The 14,371-nt window shown below is 42.1% G+C and overlaps 1 protein-coding gene across 2 annotated transcripts; it reads right to left on the bottom strand.

Annotated features, from left to right (window-relative positions):
- Positions 1-1,668: 1,668 nt before the first annotated feature.
- On the bottom strand, positions 1,669-13,404 carry tbx5b (T-box transcription factor 5b). Of its 2 annotated transcripts, XM_049716713.2 has the most exons (10): positions 12,090-13,404; positions 11,315-11,465; positions 11,064-11,158; positions 10,781-10,900; positions 9,511-9,658; positions 7,722-7,874; positions 6,164-6,255; positions 4,469-4,593; positions 4,343-4,385; positions 3,406-3,613 (listed from the first exon to the last, which is right to left on the bottom strand). In XM_049716713.2, exons 2-10 carry the CDS (start codon positions 11,456-11,458, stop codon positions 3,553-3,555), a joined length of 981 nt encoding a protein of 326 aa, XP_049572670.1. In that variant the 5' UTR covers positions 11,459-11,465; positions 12,090-13,404; the 3' UTR covers positions 3,406-3,552. The 2 variants fall into 2 exon arrangements, with proteins under 2 accessions (XP_049572669.1, XP_049572670.1); XM_049716712.2 differs by having other exon boundaries at positions 1,669-3,613; positions 4,343-4,593; positions 12,090-13,398.
- Positions 13,405-14,371: the final 967 nt, after the last annotated feature.

Consider the following 14,371-nt stretch of genomic DNA (forward strand, 5'->3'; position numbering starts at 1 on the left):
TTTCATTTGTGAATTTGGAGAGAATTAGGAAAGGAAATATGCAGATAGTGGCGAATCGTGAGACGTGTGTACGCGTCTGTGTGTGTGTGTACATGCGTGTGTGCGTGCGTGTGTGTGTGAGTGAGAGAGAGAGATAACGATAAGCACCCACTTAAGTTCTTTGATCACAAAGGTCCATCAATCTACTGTTGAAACAGTGTGTATGAGAAAGTCTTCACTGATTGATTGCACATATATATACTCGTACTACGCTCTCCTGCACTTGGGTGAAACTTAACTTGACAACAAATGTTGTTTTACCAAATTATACCAAACTGTTTCTAAACTGGACCAAAACCCAGTATTCCAAATAAAAGCCAGGTTGCAACCTCAAATGCTTCTGAAAATGTTAACTTGCACAGTACAGAATGTACTGGCTCTGAATGTCTGAAGCTCATTTTAGTATCCCACAAAGCACACTCACAAGCTTTATTTTCCACTTTACTTGCAGCGACAATCCAATGCATTTTCAAAAAGATGGAGTCCCATGGAGAACTCATAATTTCTCCGCCTCCTTTAACCCTCCGCCCCCTCCTCCACCCAGTCTGGCATGGAAGGGTTAAGGAGGAACAGAACCTCCGAAGAGCTGCCTGCTTAACCTCTGACTTCAACGTGTAAGAAAAAAAAAAAATCAAAGGAAGACATACATATGTGACAAGCCATTAAATGTAAATAGATTTCCTTTACAAAAATGCATCATGTATTTTTCCATCAAGTGGGCCAGAAACAAACATTACTACATGAGTGTTCATCTTTACAGAATATGTGTACAGGTTGGGACGGCTACAGGAGTGAGCAGCAGCACCCCTCCCCTAAATGTCTTCATCCCACACCCCAGCAGACTCCTCCCTTCTGCAGGCAGCAGGTTGTCAGTGAGGAGGTCCAGCTGGTGGAGACTGGCGATGCTAAACAACGTGTCACAGATAAGACAAGGCGGGGAAGGTATGCACAGCCACCACTCTGAGGGGATTGATGATGAGTGCAAAGGTTGGGAGGGTCTCTCTTGCGTGTGACGTTGTATATATTCTTACACAGCCAACAATACCCCGCAGTGATGAAATGTGACTGTTGGACTCTTTACAAGTATACTTTTAGAAAAAAAAAAAAAAAAGGTTGCGGGATTGTGTGGTTATCAGGACCTTATGTGCATTAAAATTAACTGCACACTTTCCATTCCGTAGGGCTGTATATAAATAACTTTGAGGAATGTTAATTACCTCTGTCATGTGTTTCCATGTTAGCAGGATTATGCAAAATCTAATCTACTGAAGACATAACATTTTGGTCATTATCATTGTGGAAATTCCAAAGAAGACAAGCACATTTTGCCTTCGTTTGCTTGACTATTGTATAAGGAAGTGCGGGGTAAATATATTTTATTTATTATTTTATTATTTTATTATTTTAATTTAAATTTTTTCCCACGCACAAGTAAAAAAAATATTTGGGACATTTGGCCTACATTATGCCTATAATAGTCACCCACTCACCTGCAACTCTGGTAAGAGGTTGAACAGGTGGACCTTTGGAGCTTTTGACTTTGGGATCGTACTGCACAGCATGTTCAAATCTAGAAGCACATTAGGCTATAAATGCAGGCAGAACAAAATTGCAACCAACAGCTACCAAAATTCTTCAAAACTTTATTCAATTCTGTATAGAAATTTGATTCCAATTAACCCCCACCCCATATAGCACAACTATTTTTCACCACGTGGAAATAGAAGGTGAAGCCAACTTCGGAAAAAATCTCTGCACAACACAATCTTGTTTCACAAGAATGACATCGAACCAAGAGTAATAAATACTAGAAAACACAAAAACACTTTTCAGCTTTCATACCATCTCGCGCACGTACACACATTAAGGGTGCAGACTCAGCACCTTCTCATGTTACTGCATATAAAACCCGGGTGGAAATGTAACAAAACTGCTACAAAAAAAAAAAAAAATCTCAACTTCAGCTTCAAATTTGCACAGAGCCACAATTGTCGTTTTACAGTGGTCACAGGGAGGAAGTAACACTATCCAGATGTGCAAGGAAATGGGTTCCCTCTAAAACTACAGTAAATGTGGGACTAACAAGGACCAATTGGATAGGCAAATAACCGACTGTTTATTACTAAACGTATATTAACCTGAGTGGATCAAATATCACATTTACAGCACTGTTTACAACCCTCACAAGTCATGAGACTATGACGTATCAAAACAAGTAGCCAACTCGCCTCCATTCAAAACAAACCAAAAAAGGTTTTCTCACAGAGTGGTCAGCTTAGGAGAAGGGTGGGGCCCGAGCGTCTTTTTTGGCACTGGAGATGATCGGTCAGCTGGGGGTGACAGAAAGGACAATGGAGACAGATGCGAAATGCTTCACCCAGAATGCGGTGGAAAGAGTGTTTACAGGTCCCTCAGCCCCATAGCGCCATCTAAACAAACTGTTTATCTGCGTGGTGCAACGCCTGCAGCTACTACGGCCTGTCTCGTTGCAAATGAGCTCATAGCGTTCTTGAGCTGAGCTGACACAGCCTTCACACACACACGAGCAGTGTCATGAGGGCTGTGCGTGGAGCTGTGCTTTGCTCCACTCAAGAGATTTAAAAATAAAATAAAAGAATAGGGTCCCCCTCAGGCTTCTGCCGTGAGATTATTTTGGTCCATAAATGTCTGACGACAGGTCACGATTTACATCTTTCACGGTGACGGAAAGTGGAGGAGAAAAAGCAGCCTGTTCTGTTCAGGCTTTGGTTTTAAACGGGGCTCACAGTGCAAACATTTGGTTGACATCAGTCATTGGGTTACGGAAAGACAATAAAACACAACTTTGATGTCCCTTGCAGGGCTTTTGTTCAACGTCTGGACTTGAGTAGAACGTGGCTGCGTCCGAGCCTGGTTTTTAACGACGCGGTGTTCCCAGCAGCACAGGGGAGGAAAACGTGACCAATTCGCACAGCACAAAATGACACAGCGGTGATATCATCTATTGAGAGAATCACAAAGAATGATGTTTTTTAGGAGGCGGTGGTCCATTCGGGGACGCCGCACCTAATGTGTGTGTGCGTCTCCAACGTGTGGTAGAGTGGGGGGGACAGGTTAGGGGTAAAGCGAGGATACTCTCTGTGGAGAGGGGGGCTGTGATGCCTGCTTGCACTGTTTTCCAAGCTCTGCCTCCTGTATGGGTCGTGGGTGACGGCCTCTCCCAGCGGTGGCGAGCCGTGCTGGGCTACGCCGCTGAGCCGGGAGCCCTGCGGGCTGGAGCTGTAGGGGGGGTGCGGGTTATATGGCGGGTAGGGCTCCATGGCGGAGGGCAGAGGGCAAGGGTACGACCAGGATGCGCACCCACGGTCATCGAGTCTGCTCTCCGAGCCGGCGAACATGCACGCCTGCCGCTGACCCATGTCGGAGCTGTAGGGGGCGTCTGTGAGAGCCGGGCCAGGGGTAGTGGACAAGGCGGGCGCCGGTGGAGGCGCAAAGGGGGAGGCGTGGTAGTAGGAATCGCCCGGGCTCCGTGAGCTAGCCGGGAAGGCTCTCTTGAATGGATGCTGGCAGTTTTCTGTGGAGCAGTTCTCCTCCACTGTACGGAGAAAACGTTGTGACATTAAATCAGCGCAGGGAAAGTTGGTGCTACTTTAAAAGCGTTTTATTGCTACGCTGAGCACCAAAAGTGCACATAAAAGACAATTGCATTCGTTTTGAGGCTTGACATTTACTGAGGCACAAAAGTAAAGAGTGGCTGATTCATGTTTGTCAGATGATCTTAATGGACTGCGCGCATTGTACTGTAGCTGGCACTGAGCTGAGGTCAAGTCCTACGTCTTCTTGGAGAATTTAGACATCAACAATCTTTGCCATGTTTAGACTATGTTGATATTCATGACACTGTTCTAATATTGGAGCTCAGTGGATGGTCGCTATTGCTAAGGATAGTGAATGTACGCTGGATGTTACAGAATATGTAAAGTGGAGAACCATTGTTTACGAGCACAAACCCATGTTACATAAACAGTTATAATATTTGACACAAACGAACCACCTTTACATGAGGCTCATTAATAAGATTCGCAAATATATTGGCCTAAAACAGACGAACTGTTGACATCACACAAGGCCAAACAAATAAGCACACGAGCACTTTACACAAACTATATTAGATCATTCAAAACGCATTCGTTGCATTCAGGGACCGCCAAGAGAACAGGACATCTAAAATGCAAATTTCCAAATGCTGAATCACAACCTCCACATTTTGCTGTTTTATTATTGTAATGTCACACTGGTGACCTACAGGCTGAGGCACTCTTACCTTTCCTCTTGGTGCAATGGTAAAGTTGAGCCTGTTGGATGTGCTGAGGATGAGACAAAGTGTAGTGAGTGGACGGAGCCCCCAGCAGCGTCTGCGGGCTGCTACTGCAGCTCAGGCCGTTCTCACAGCTGTAGGGTGATGTGGCCGCTTCGGGCGAGCCCCTCAGAACCCGCCCTTCCCCGCCAAAGGGACTCCCGGCCGAGCACGCTCTCTGGCGGCCCGTGCTGCGAGGGACTACCGGGTAGTCCTTCCTACAGAAAGAATCCACAAAAAAGGACAAATTTGAATCTGCTTGTGTTTTTGACTGCATTCAGGTATTTTTGCCTGATCCTATTATTCTGACCCCCCACCACACACCCTTTCGTCGTTCTCTTTCAAGTCTACTTAAGCGCTCTCCATCCTTCCAGCTCTGATCTCTCTCTGTAAACACAGCCCTCTCTGTGAACTCTGTGGTATGTAGGGGACAGCGGGCCACATCTCGCTGACTGGCGCTGAGATAGTGACACGCACAAGCAGACACATGCACGCACAAACACAGCCAGGGCCGCTGTGAGATAATTTGCCGCTCTAAAAATAAACATCCAGCCATGTGTCACTTCGGATATAGGCTCATCTCCCCAAACCAAAGCAGCACAATAACAAAAAAAAAAAAAAGGGGGGGGGGGGGGGGCTACACTGCTCTGCACTGTACAGCGGCGCCCCCTCCCTCCAGTAACAGGCTCTCTCATTGGCTCACTAACAAAACTGCCCGACACAAGTGGAGCTGCCATAGTGGAGATCAGCTTGGGACACGAGCAGTTGATGAGGAGTGACAGTGTGATTCACCAGCAGGAGTGCGCTATCATTGGTCTATCACTGCTCCATATGTGTTGTGTTGTGTTGTGTTGTGTTGTGTTGTGTTGTGTTGTGTTGTGTTGTGTTGTGTTGTGTTGTGTTGTGTTGTGTTGTGTTGTGTTGTGTTGTGTTGTGTTGTGTTGTGTTGTGTTGTGTTGTGTTGTGTTGTGTTGTGTTGTGTTGTGTTGTGTTGTGTTGTGTTGTGTTGTGTTGTGTTGTGTTGTGCTGTGTGGTTAATGCTGCAGACCAGCTATAGGGTCAAGCTCAAGCTTCAGGTGACAGCAGCTCATATCTTTTGCCACTTGGCTCAAGCCAACACATGCACTCTCACACCATATGTGCGCCATCATAACAGAGTGGGAAGAAGAAGGAGAAGAAAGAGGAGAGGAGGCGGCTTGGGTAGTAGCAGTGGACAACTGCTATTCGTGGGGAGAAGGTGAGTCTGAATTTTCACACTGAAGTGATCATAATTGCCTGTATTTACAAATTTTACAAATATACAGACAACTATGGATCCCAAAGCCATTTTAAATAGTTACAAATATATTTCAGTCGCAAATCAAAGACGGTTGCTGTTACATTTGGAACTGGGTAAGTCTTCTGCTTTTCACCAAGTTTAATTGACTACTTTTGATTCGTGAATCATTTTGAGTTGAGTGGAATATGAATGAAACAGTAAAATCCACCACATTTTTATTCATCTCAGCAGGTAGCCATTTTGCCGCCTGCCGTCGATCAAAAATGACATCACGGTGTCACATGACCAAATGCAGAAAATAGGTTGCTCATGATGTAAAAAAAAAAAAGATTTATGACCTCATTAACAACAAATGTAAAATAGCCTGTGAGGCTTGCCTTGTTGCACTCAAGTGTAACAGGAAGGACAGTTCAGTTTGTAGACAATGATTTTGATCCCATTTGACTGATTGACACGTACACATAGGTGCTGGCACGCACACACACACACACACGCACGCATGTACTCACCCCTGCAGTTTGGCCATGCGGTGCAGCTCGTTGTCGTCACTGCCTCTGAAGCCTTTTGCAAAGGGATTGTTCTCTATCTTTAACTGAGTAATCTGAGGACAAAACAAAGGATCTCTTTTATAGACTAGTGCTGACATTAAGGCGCAGCACATCCACAGGACCATACATGCACACAGACGCAACGGGCCCTTTTAAACCTTCTCCTCAGCGAATGAAAGTCGATGGTTTATTATTAGCGGGGGCCCTGTAGATGTTAAAAGCAGCCCCGCTCGAGCTTCGCACGGCCAACATTCCTCAGCCGTTGACGTTCCTGACGGAGAGGACAGTGTTCTCGCCAGCTGACACCGAATAAACTGTTTAGCCAAACAGTCGCCAGGTTTAAGTATTTTCAGGCCAAAGCTTTTAGAGGTTCTGAGCTTTGATGTTAGGTCTTCAAACTTTTCTCATGCTTGCGTTTGGCTGCAGATTGTGTGAGAACGCAGGAGAGCCGCTCAGTTCTGGTAGCTGACGACAGAGATAGCGACTACAAAGTCAGCAGAGATAAAGTCAAATTACTGTGGCAAACGCATTTTATATACGTCATGATTGATTTTTAGTCTTCAAAATAAAATAATGCTACTGTTCAATGCAAAAAGACATATTTTTTTTCATATTTGCTTTAGTCATTTTTCACTAGATGGTGCCAAAAGATTTTCTTAAACAATGTGTCCTATTTTTATTTATTATTGCTCATTGTGTAAGCACAATCTAGGATCTTGTACATTTTTATTAATAATCCTTTCATATATAATTATTCAAAAAAAGCATTTTGCTGCATATTTTCAGTTTTGCTTGGCAATCACCTCTTGTGAGGAAATGAAGAAATGAGCAAGCGCAAACAGCAATGGATCAAATAATCGTGTAAAGAAATTAGTAATAGCTTTTAGACTTTGCTATCAAAGGTGATTGGCTGGTCGCAACCGCATGGAGCCTAAATAAGCTAAGGGGCTTCAAGTCTCCATGGACGGAGTGTAAAATGCATGAGCCAAGATCAAGGGAAAGAAACAGGTCATTAGAGTGACAGTGACACACACACACGTTTTTTTTTTCACATGCTACCTTTTTACCACAACAGAACAAAAACGATGCAAAATAACTTTTTGCACGAAAATAATACAAACATTGGGAAATGTTTGTGTGTGTGATCTTCAGAGACAGTTGGAAACATTTGGGTGAGGACATTTTGGACCAAACTTTGTTTTAAGAATGGAATTGGGTCAAGAAGTGTAAACCCTCTCATAATGGTTAAGGTTTGGAAAAGATGCTAGGGTATTATGCAAACGAATGTCCTCATGGGATCATATGAGTACAAATGCTTTGGGAGTGTGTTGAGGTTGAACTAATTTGCTGTGCACACAAAAGGCTTCTGAGGTCGTTTTGAGTATTTTCAGATGTGATGAATCTGTGATGGACCATCACCACAAAGTACTAACATGAAAAAGGCGTCATTATTTTACTCCCATCTTGACAAGCGGTAAGGCTTCTTCTGGATGCGATTCATACCCTGAGTCAAACTGACCTTATGGTTCTGGTAGGAGGTTACAGCGATGAAGGCGGTCTCAGAGAAGACATGAGTGCAGAAAGCCGTGTTCTTCGAGCCGAAGCCGTTGTTCTCGTCCGCCTTGACAATATGGATGCGAGGCTGGTATTTGTGCATGGAGTTGAGTATTATCTGCGCAGGGGTGAGATTGAGAGGGTGAGGCTGAGGTTGAGCAATCAGCAAAGTTTCCACCGACAGAAGAAAGGCTAGGTTCAGGTGATTAACGCGTTTCGAAGATGACATCTCTTTGAACAAAGGAACTCCCTAGGATCAAAGTGAGGGAATACAAGATGTTCTACTTTTTGTTATCTTACAATTTTGTGAGCGCTCTAAAAATTAAAAATAAATATATATACATGTCTGTGAAAAGAAATGGTGTTCTACAACACTGTGAACTAAAGTAATACTAATAAAATTTACATATTGCTAAATGAATATCTTTACAACTGTGTGAATCAAAAGCGAGAATTTTTACCTTAACCTGGACAGAATATGTTATACGGTAAACAGTTTTTCCAAAAGTCAGTGATTCTCAAATGTGTGATACAGATACCACTGATGGTATGTCGGCTCCATCTAGTGGCATACTAAAGAACTGCTGCACAGGTACAGTTCAGTTGTATTTAACTTTCAAGCTAAAATAATTTGCATTTAATTTTTAAGAATGGTTTACTTTTAAACATTTACTTAAGTATGTTTTTTAATTCAACTTTTATATGCAGTACATTTTAATTGAAAGTTTTAAACATTATGTACAGTTTTTTTAATTGTCTTAGTATTAGTGTTTAAACTGTGCATGATTTAACAACCTTTTATAAAATGATCAAATATGATTTTTAGGACTAAAACATCTGTCTACTTTACAAATATTCTGCTTTACCACATGCTATGAATTGACACCATCAGAGAGGTAAATATTTTCTGCCAAGATTGTTAAGTACAGTTTTTTTAAATTGGTAGCCTGACTTTAAAAACTGATCATCAATATTTTTGGGTGATATTAGAAGTTTTATTTTGATCTTTTTTTTACCATTACTTTGCTGTTGATAATGTTTAATTGACAGCATGACAGAGAAATCAATTTAGCTATATCTTGATTGTTGTAGTTTGCAGTGATACCAAGCTGCACTATACTGTATATTTCTGATATTTTGCTTGTCTCTTAAAAACTCATTTCAAAATTATTAGAAAGCTTTTGCACAATTTTAAGCAGCCAGATAGCATTTGGGACTTGCCCCTCTACAATGTAAACCACACACGCTTTTCTCCGAGGAATCACTGACCCTTTTGTGCGCGTGCGCTGGGGCTCATGCATGCGCGCCTTCATCCAGAGGGGCTCAATTTAATCGCAGTGACGTGTCCGCCGGTGACATGCCTCAATGAATGGTCTTCACAAGTCTTTGGGTTCATTACTTAGGGGCCTGGAAATGTGATGTTTTGTGTTTGTTTCAAACAATACACGTTGACCTGCTGTTAGTGCTGCTGGTAGCCTAATTGGCGCTGCAAAAGGGAACCAGTGTGCACTCATGAGGCCCTTGGTTGATTTGTGTTCTGTTATGATGGCTGCTGACTTCTATTTACAATTGCTGCTTTAAAATCCAATGCAATCACTCTTCCAGAATTGAAAACACATCGTTGCTATTTATTTAAAATGCAGGGCTAGTGGTTGATTGCGCCACCGCAGGACTCCTACAATATTTGTGCTGTTTGAAATCAACCTTACATATTATTGTACTCTGTATAATTATAATTAAGCAGCAAATCTCACATGTCCAAATGGGTCCAGGTGGTTGTTGGTGAGTTTGAGTTTCTGGAAGGACACCAGCTGGCGGCTCCAGTGGGCCCCCGTGGCAGGAGAGTCCGGGTGGACGTAGAGTCTGCCTGGCATCGCTGGTTCTGCCTTACCAGTTACTGACCTACACATGTACAGTTGATAAATATGAATGTAGCTACTGTAGTAAGCACCAGCGTGAGACATTGACATGCAGTGAGTCACAGTGGTAGGTCTGACCCGGTCATGCACCACTGTACTCGACTGCAGACAAATCACTTCATGCTTTAATTAGACTCAAGCACCAATATTTTATATGTTTTCAAATTAGACATGACAATACAATGCCAAATTCTGTGCTTTCAAATGCATACGTTTCAATTCTACATGATTCATGATGGATATTTTTTGCATAACAATGTCTGCACGTTTTGTTCCACTATTAGAGTAATATATTATTTGGAGGCAATTGCCCTTAATTATTTTGTAAAACCACACATGGGCAATTAATTGCACGTTAAATGTCATTTTACCCACATTGCGGTGCAGACAAAAATTGTAATGACATGCCACGTCCACTACGAGGTCCTGAACGGTTACACGTTTAAACAGGCAAACGATAATAATAGAAAATTAAACAAAACAAAAGAATCAGATCTGCTTCTTTTTTTTTTTTTTAATGGAATTAAATTTGGGTTTGGTTGATGTGCCATTTCGTCCGAGTCTTGCTGATGCGCAAGGCGCTACACACGTTTTACGTTTCCCTTTGTGTAACGTGTATTCATCATTGTGTGCGAGCTTGTAAAATATATTTCACCTAACTTGGCGCGTTGTTGTACTTGAATTGCGCGCGCTCAATGGTATATTAGCGCACGGTAACGGGGGTGGAAAGGCGCAGAGGAAAGCAGTAACGCATCAGTGGGACCCATCGGATCGCCCCCACCCCCTCCGTTGAATGGGAGACTTTAATCCGTTCCGTGTCGTCTGTCCGCCCGGTGAACCCTCCGCAGACTGATTTAACCGGCGGGTAGACGGACGCAAGAAGCGGGAAGTAGGCCAGCCCGGTCTCCATAGAGGGCCTGACTTTTACGAGCGGTTTAACCTTATGATATGTTTTTTAACATATTATGTCAGCAGCAATATCAGAATGTCACACCACCCATATCCATTTTGTATTTGCAGACAAAATCACGCAATTAAACACTGGATTCTTCTGATATGTTCAATAAATATTGCTCATAAATGAAAAAAAAAAAATGACACCCACCATTTGTTGTCTGCAAACTTATATCGGTGGTCATCGCCGGGCACAATGTCCATGAGGAGAATGTATTTGGTTTTTGGGTTGAGTCCCGTCACCTTCACTTTATAACTGGGGAACATCCTCCTGAAAACACGATAAAAAAAATAAAAATCACCAAATACTCAATCAAATGTGTTGGGAATGGAATAAAGATATTTTAGTTAGTGTCATAAAAGACGTTCACGCAGTGTTTTGGTGGAAAACTGCGATACTTTTTTTTTTGTCAATACGCGAAATTCCTCCTTACCTTCCAGCCTTGGTGATGATCATTTCAGTTCCTACTTCATCAAATCTCGTCCAAAGCTCTCTGTCATGAAGGAACACTTTTATTCCTTCCATGCCCTGCGGCAAAACATACAAATAAATGATTCCACAATAATAATAATAATAATAATAAAATTTGATTTATCAATTGCATCATCGCCAACTTGTGGATAAAATGCCAAACAGCGACCATGAAAATACTATAACAAATGGCAAATAATCCAAAGGTTCTACCAGCTGACTGGAATTTGTTTGTGGTGAAGCAGGCGATTTTAAAGTGTAATTGCTGAGACTGTCTTGTTTATTCTCCTTGGGAGAATCCGTGCAGTTTGAGTCTGGACGCTCAGCGAGGCCGAACTGGTCGCCTCCGTTGGCCATTGTTTCCCTACACACACATGCGCATGTACACACAGACAAAACACAACATCATCAATCCAACGGAAATTTGCTGATATATATATTTTTGATTTATTTTTTTTCTGTCTTGTTTAATGAAATATACAGATCCATTGTACAATCGCAATATATATAGCACGTACATAGAGCGGGTGGAAGAATGATCTAAATATTCAAATTCCAAGCAATGCACACTAATCCAATAAATCAAAAATCTATAAATCATTCAATGAGTTGAAAATTACAAATATTTTCAAATGTCTTGATTAGAATGAAAGTTTATAACTTTGAGTTGTAGTCCCTTATATTTTCGATTCTGACGCAAATCACCAAATTGCAACTATATACCGTAACTAATGATTGTTTTTAACTTTAAATGGAATTAAATATTCACTTTAACTTTCACATTGTTTTGCCACTGAACACGCATGGACCTTGCATTATATGTTTAATTTATTAATACATGTCAGACGTGTACGGCGCAACTTTGCAGAGATTAAGCGCTGCACATTAAATATGCAAGAGGTGATGTTATAAAATAGATACAGCAGCTATAAGTGACATCAAGTGTGTACAGAACATTGATTGTCCTCTCTTGGGGCAGTGCACCTACCTCAAGCAGTCCACCCCGCAATAACCACGATCATCATCCTTCTCCCTCCACCATCACCTTTCTTCAGTATGGAACTTGTTTTAATTTCCCACTTGAATATCTGAATCGAAGCGGTCCACGTGTTTCAGTGAGATGTTAAAAAGTCAACATAATCCATCCACAAATCTGGAATAACATCGGTTCTGGTTTGAGTGTCTGCGGGCACGCCGCTGCTGCCTTCCGTAGCTCAATCAGATCATTGCAGCTTTAATTTGTGGTCCCTATAAGTGTCGCTCCTCTCGAGGTTGCCCTCACCGACTCGGTGCCGGCCCCGATCTGGACCCCGATCATCACATCCTTCATCTCAAATGGAGTCAAGTCCGGTTCAGACAAACAGCACCACCCCCTCGTGGCTTTCCTTTGCTCCTATTGGCCAGTGCCGTGCGAGTTGCCACTACATGGGCGCCCCCTCGTTGCTTCTTTTCTTTTTTTTTAAATACAATTATTCAATATACATTTAGTTGAACCAACGTTTCGAGCACGGGCGTGTAATTTGAGTACTATCCAAAGATTTAAAAAAAAAAAAACAGAATTGTTGTCCAAGCATAATGTCAAATAATAATTGCATGATTTTAAAAAGGCGAACCCAGTCTGTGACGTCATTACAACGCTAGTCGTGACGTCACACAACAATCATGTTTAATCTCGTCGTAGATTCACGAGGATCATCACGCTGACCGGATTACCGGAAAACCTCATCACCGGGAGCAAACATGAAGGGGTTAGCGGGAGGTTCTTACGTCTGTCCTGTCTTTTGCGACTGAGACATTTACGCATCGTCAGATATTGAATGGACACGATATGATCTTTTGTTGACATTCATTGGAACTGGGGGTCACATAATTTGAAGCATACTGGAATTTATTATTTATAATTTCGGCGGTTAGTTTTGAAAACGTTTTTTCTACCACAGTGTTAAACTCGTTCTCCAATAAGAGTAGACAATACAATATACTACAATATTTTTTTTATCTATTATTATTTTCAAACAGATGTAGCTTGTCTAAGATTGTAAATTTGTAAAATATAATTAGACGTAAACTTTTTAATAGTGATTTGCATTTGCTAAATGTAGGTCAAAAGACATCACCATAAAATTCCAAATGACCAAACGCTTCACTTAAAAACCACACTCAGAACAGACCTAATTTACTCCACTTTTGCCATCATCAATTATTGATTGAAATAAAACGTGCCCAATAATTGTGCGTATATGTTCTCCACACAATTCATCAATAATTTGGTCATGTAGCAAATTGCGATTAAAAAGGGGGGAAGCATATACGCATTTTTAAAGGATGTTGTGCGCGGTCAAGTGCGATGTAAAATATACCTGCAAAAAATTAGGCATGTAGAAATAATCCGAAAAATACAATAGAACGCACAAAGCTTAATTTTCGTATCAACGCAAGGAGTAAAATATACTTTTCACGGCTTAGACATTTCTTTCTGCTCCAGGAGAGATACACATGGATTTCACGGTTTTATGTAAACAATACAGTAAACATATACACTATAAACGCCACCTCCCATCCCGCGCAAATAAATCCCTCAAAATACAATTTTTGTTACCTTTCTATAAACTAATGTGGCACTCACATCAAATACAAATAATAACTGTACAAGTTGTAACTGACTTCATCTAGACTAATTTATTTTTTAATACAGGGTTCTCCCTATTGAGACTGCAGCTGTTTGGCCTGGCCTGTAAGGCATGATGAAAAGTGAGAGGAGAAGGTTTCAAGAATACCTTAAATGAGGTGGTGCTGGCGGCTGGACTGCTTATTATTATTGTCCCATCCGGGCTTCAGATGACTGGATCCTCTGTTCTCCGTCTGGAGGAAGTGGTGAAGGGGTCCCAGACCTCCTGCACTCAGCAGGTCCGTCTCGCACACCTTGAGCTCGGCCACAACTAGCATTTGTGTGTGGCATCAGAGGGCGAGGTCAACCCATTTCTCTGCAAACAATCACATCACACAGGGCCAAATACATTCCATCGCCCCTCCCTGCCTGCCTGCATCCAGTCTGTGAGGTGGTCTCAAGTGGGAAAAGCGCAGATTTTTGGGGGGCGGGGGGGCAGAGCTCCAGGCAGGACATGCGTCCAGCTGAAAGAAAATCTGGTCCTCATTAATATGACTTTATTGCTGGTGTACATGTTAGGAGAGCCCGCATCCACGGAAAAAATACTATGGTGTAAAATGAAAAAATGTTTGACCACTATAATAAGATTTCAGTTTCAATAT

Source organism: Syngnathus scovelli, chromosome 3 (assembly GCF_024217435.2).
Source record: "Syngnathus scovelli strain Florida chromosome 3, RoL_Ssco_1.2, whole genome shotgun sequence".
Classification (NCBI taxonomy): Eukaryota; Metazoa; Chordata; class Actinopteri; order Syngnathiformes; family Syngnathidae; genus Syngnathus; species Syngnathus scovelli.

What these genes read in the sequence shown, in the direction of transcription:
- tbx5b (XM_049716712.2), bottom strand. Translation starts at nt 11,458, where the DNA reads ATGGCCAACGGAGGCGACCAGTTCGGCCTCGCTGAGCGTCCAGACTCA. An exon ending in AAGTTTGCAGACAACAAATG is followed by an intron (nt 9,659 to 10,780) that starts GTGGGTGTCATT and finishes GTACATGTGTAG; the next exon opens with GTCAGTAACTGGTAAGGCAG. An exon ending in ACCTGGACCCATTTGGACAT is followed by an intron (nt 7,875 to 9,510) that starts GTGAGATTTGCT and finishes ACCCCTGCGCAG; the next exon opens with ATAATACTCAACTCCATGCA.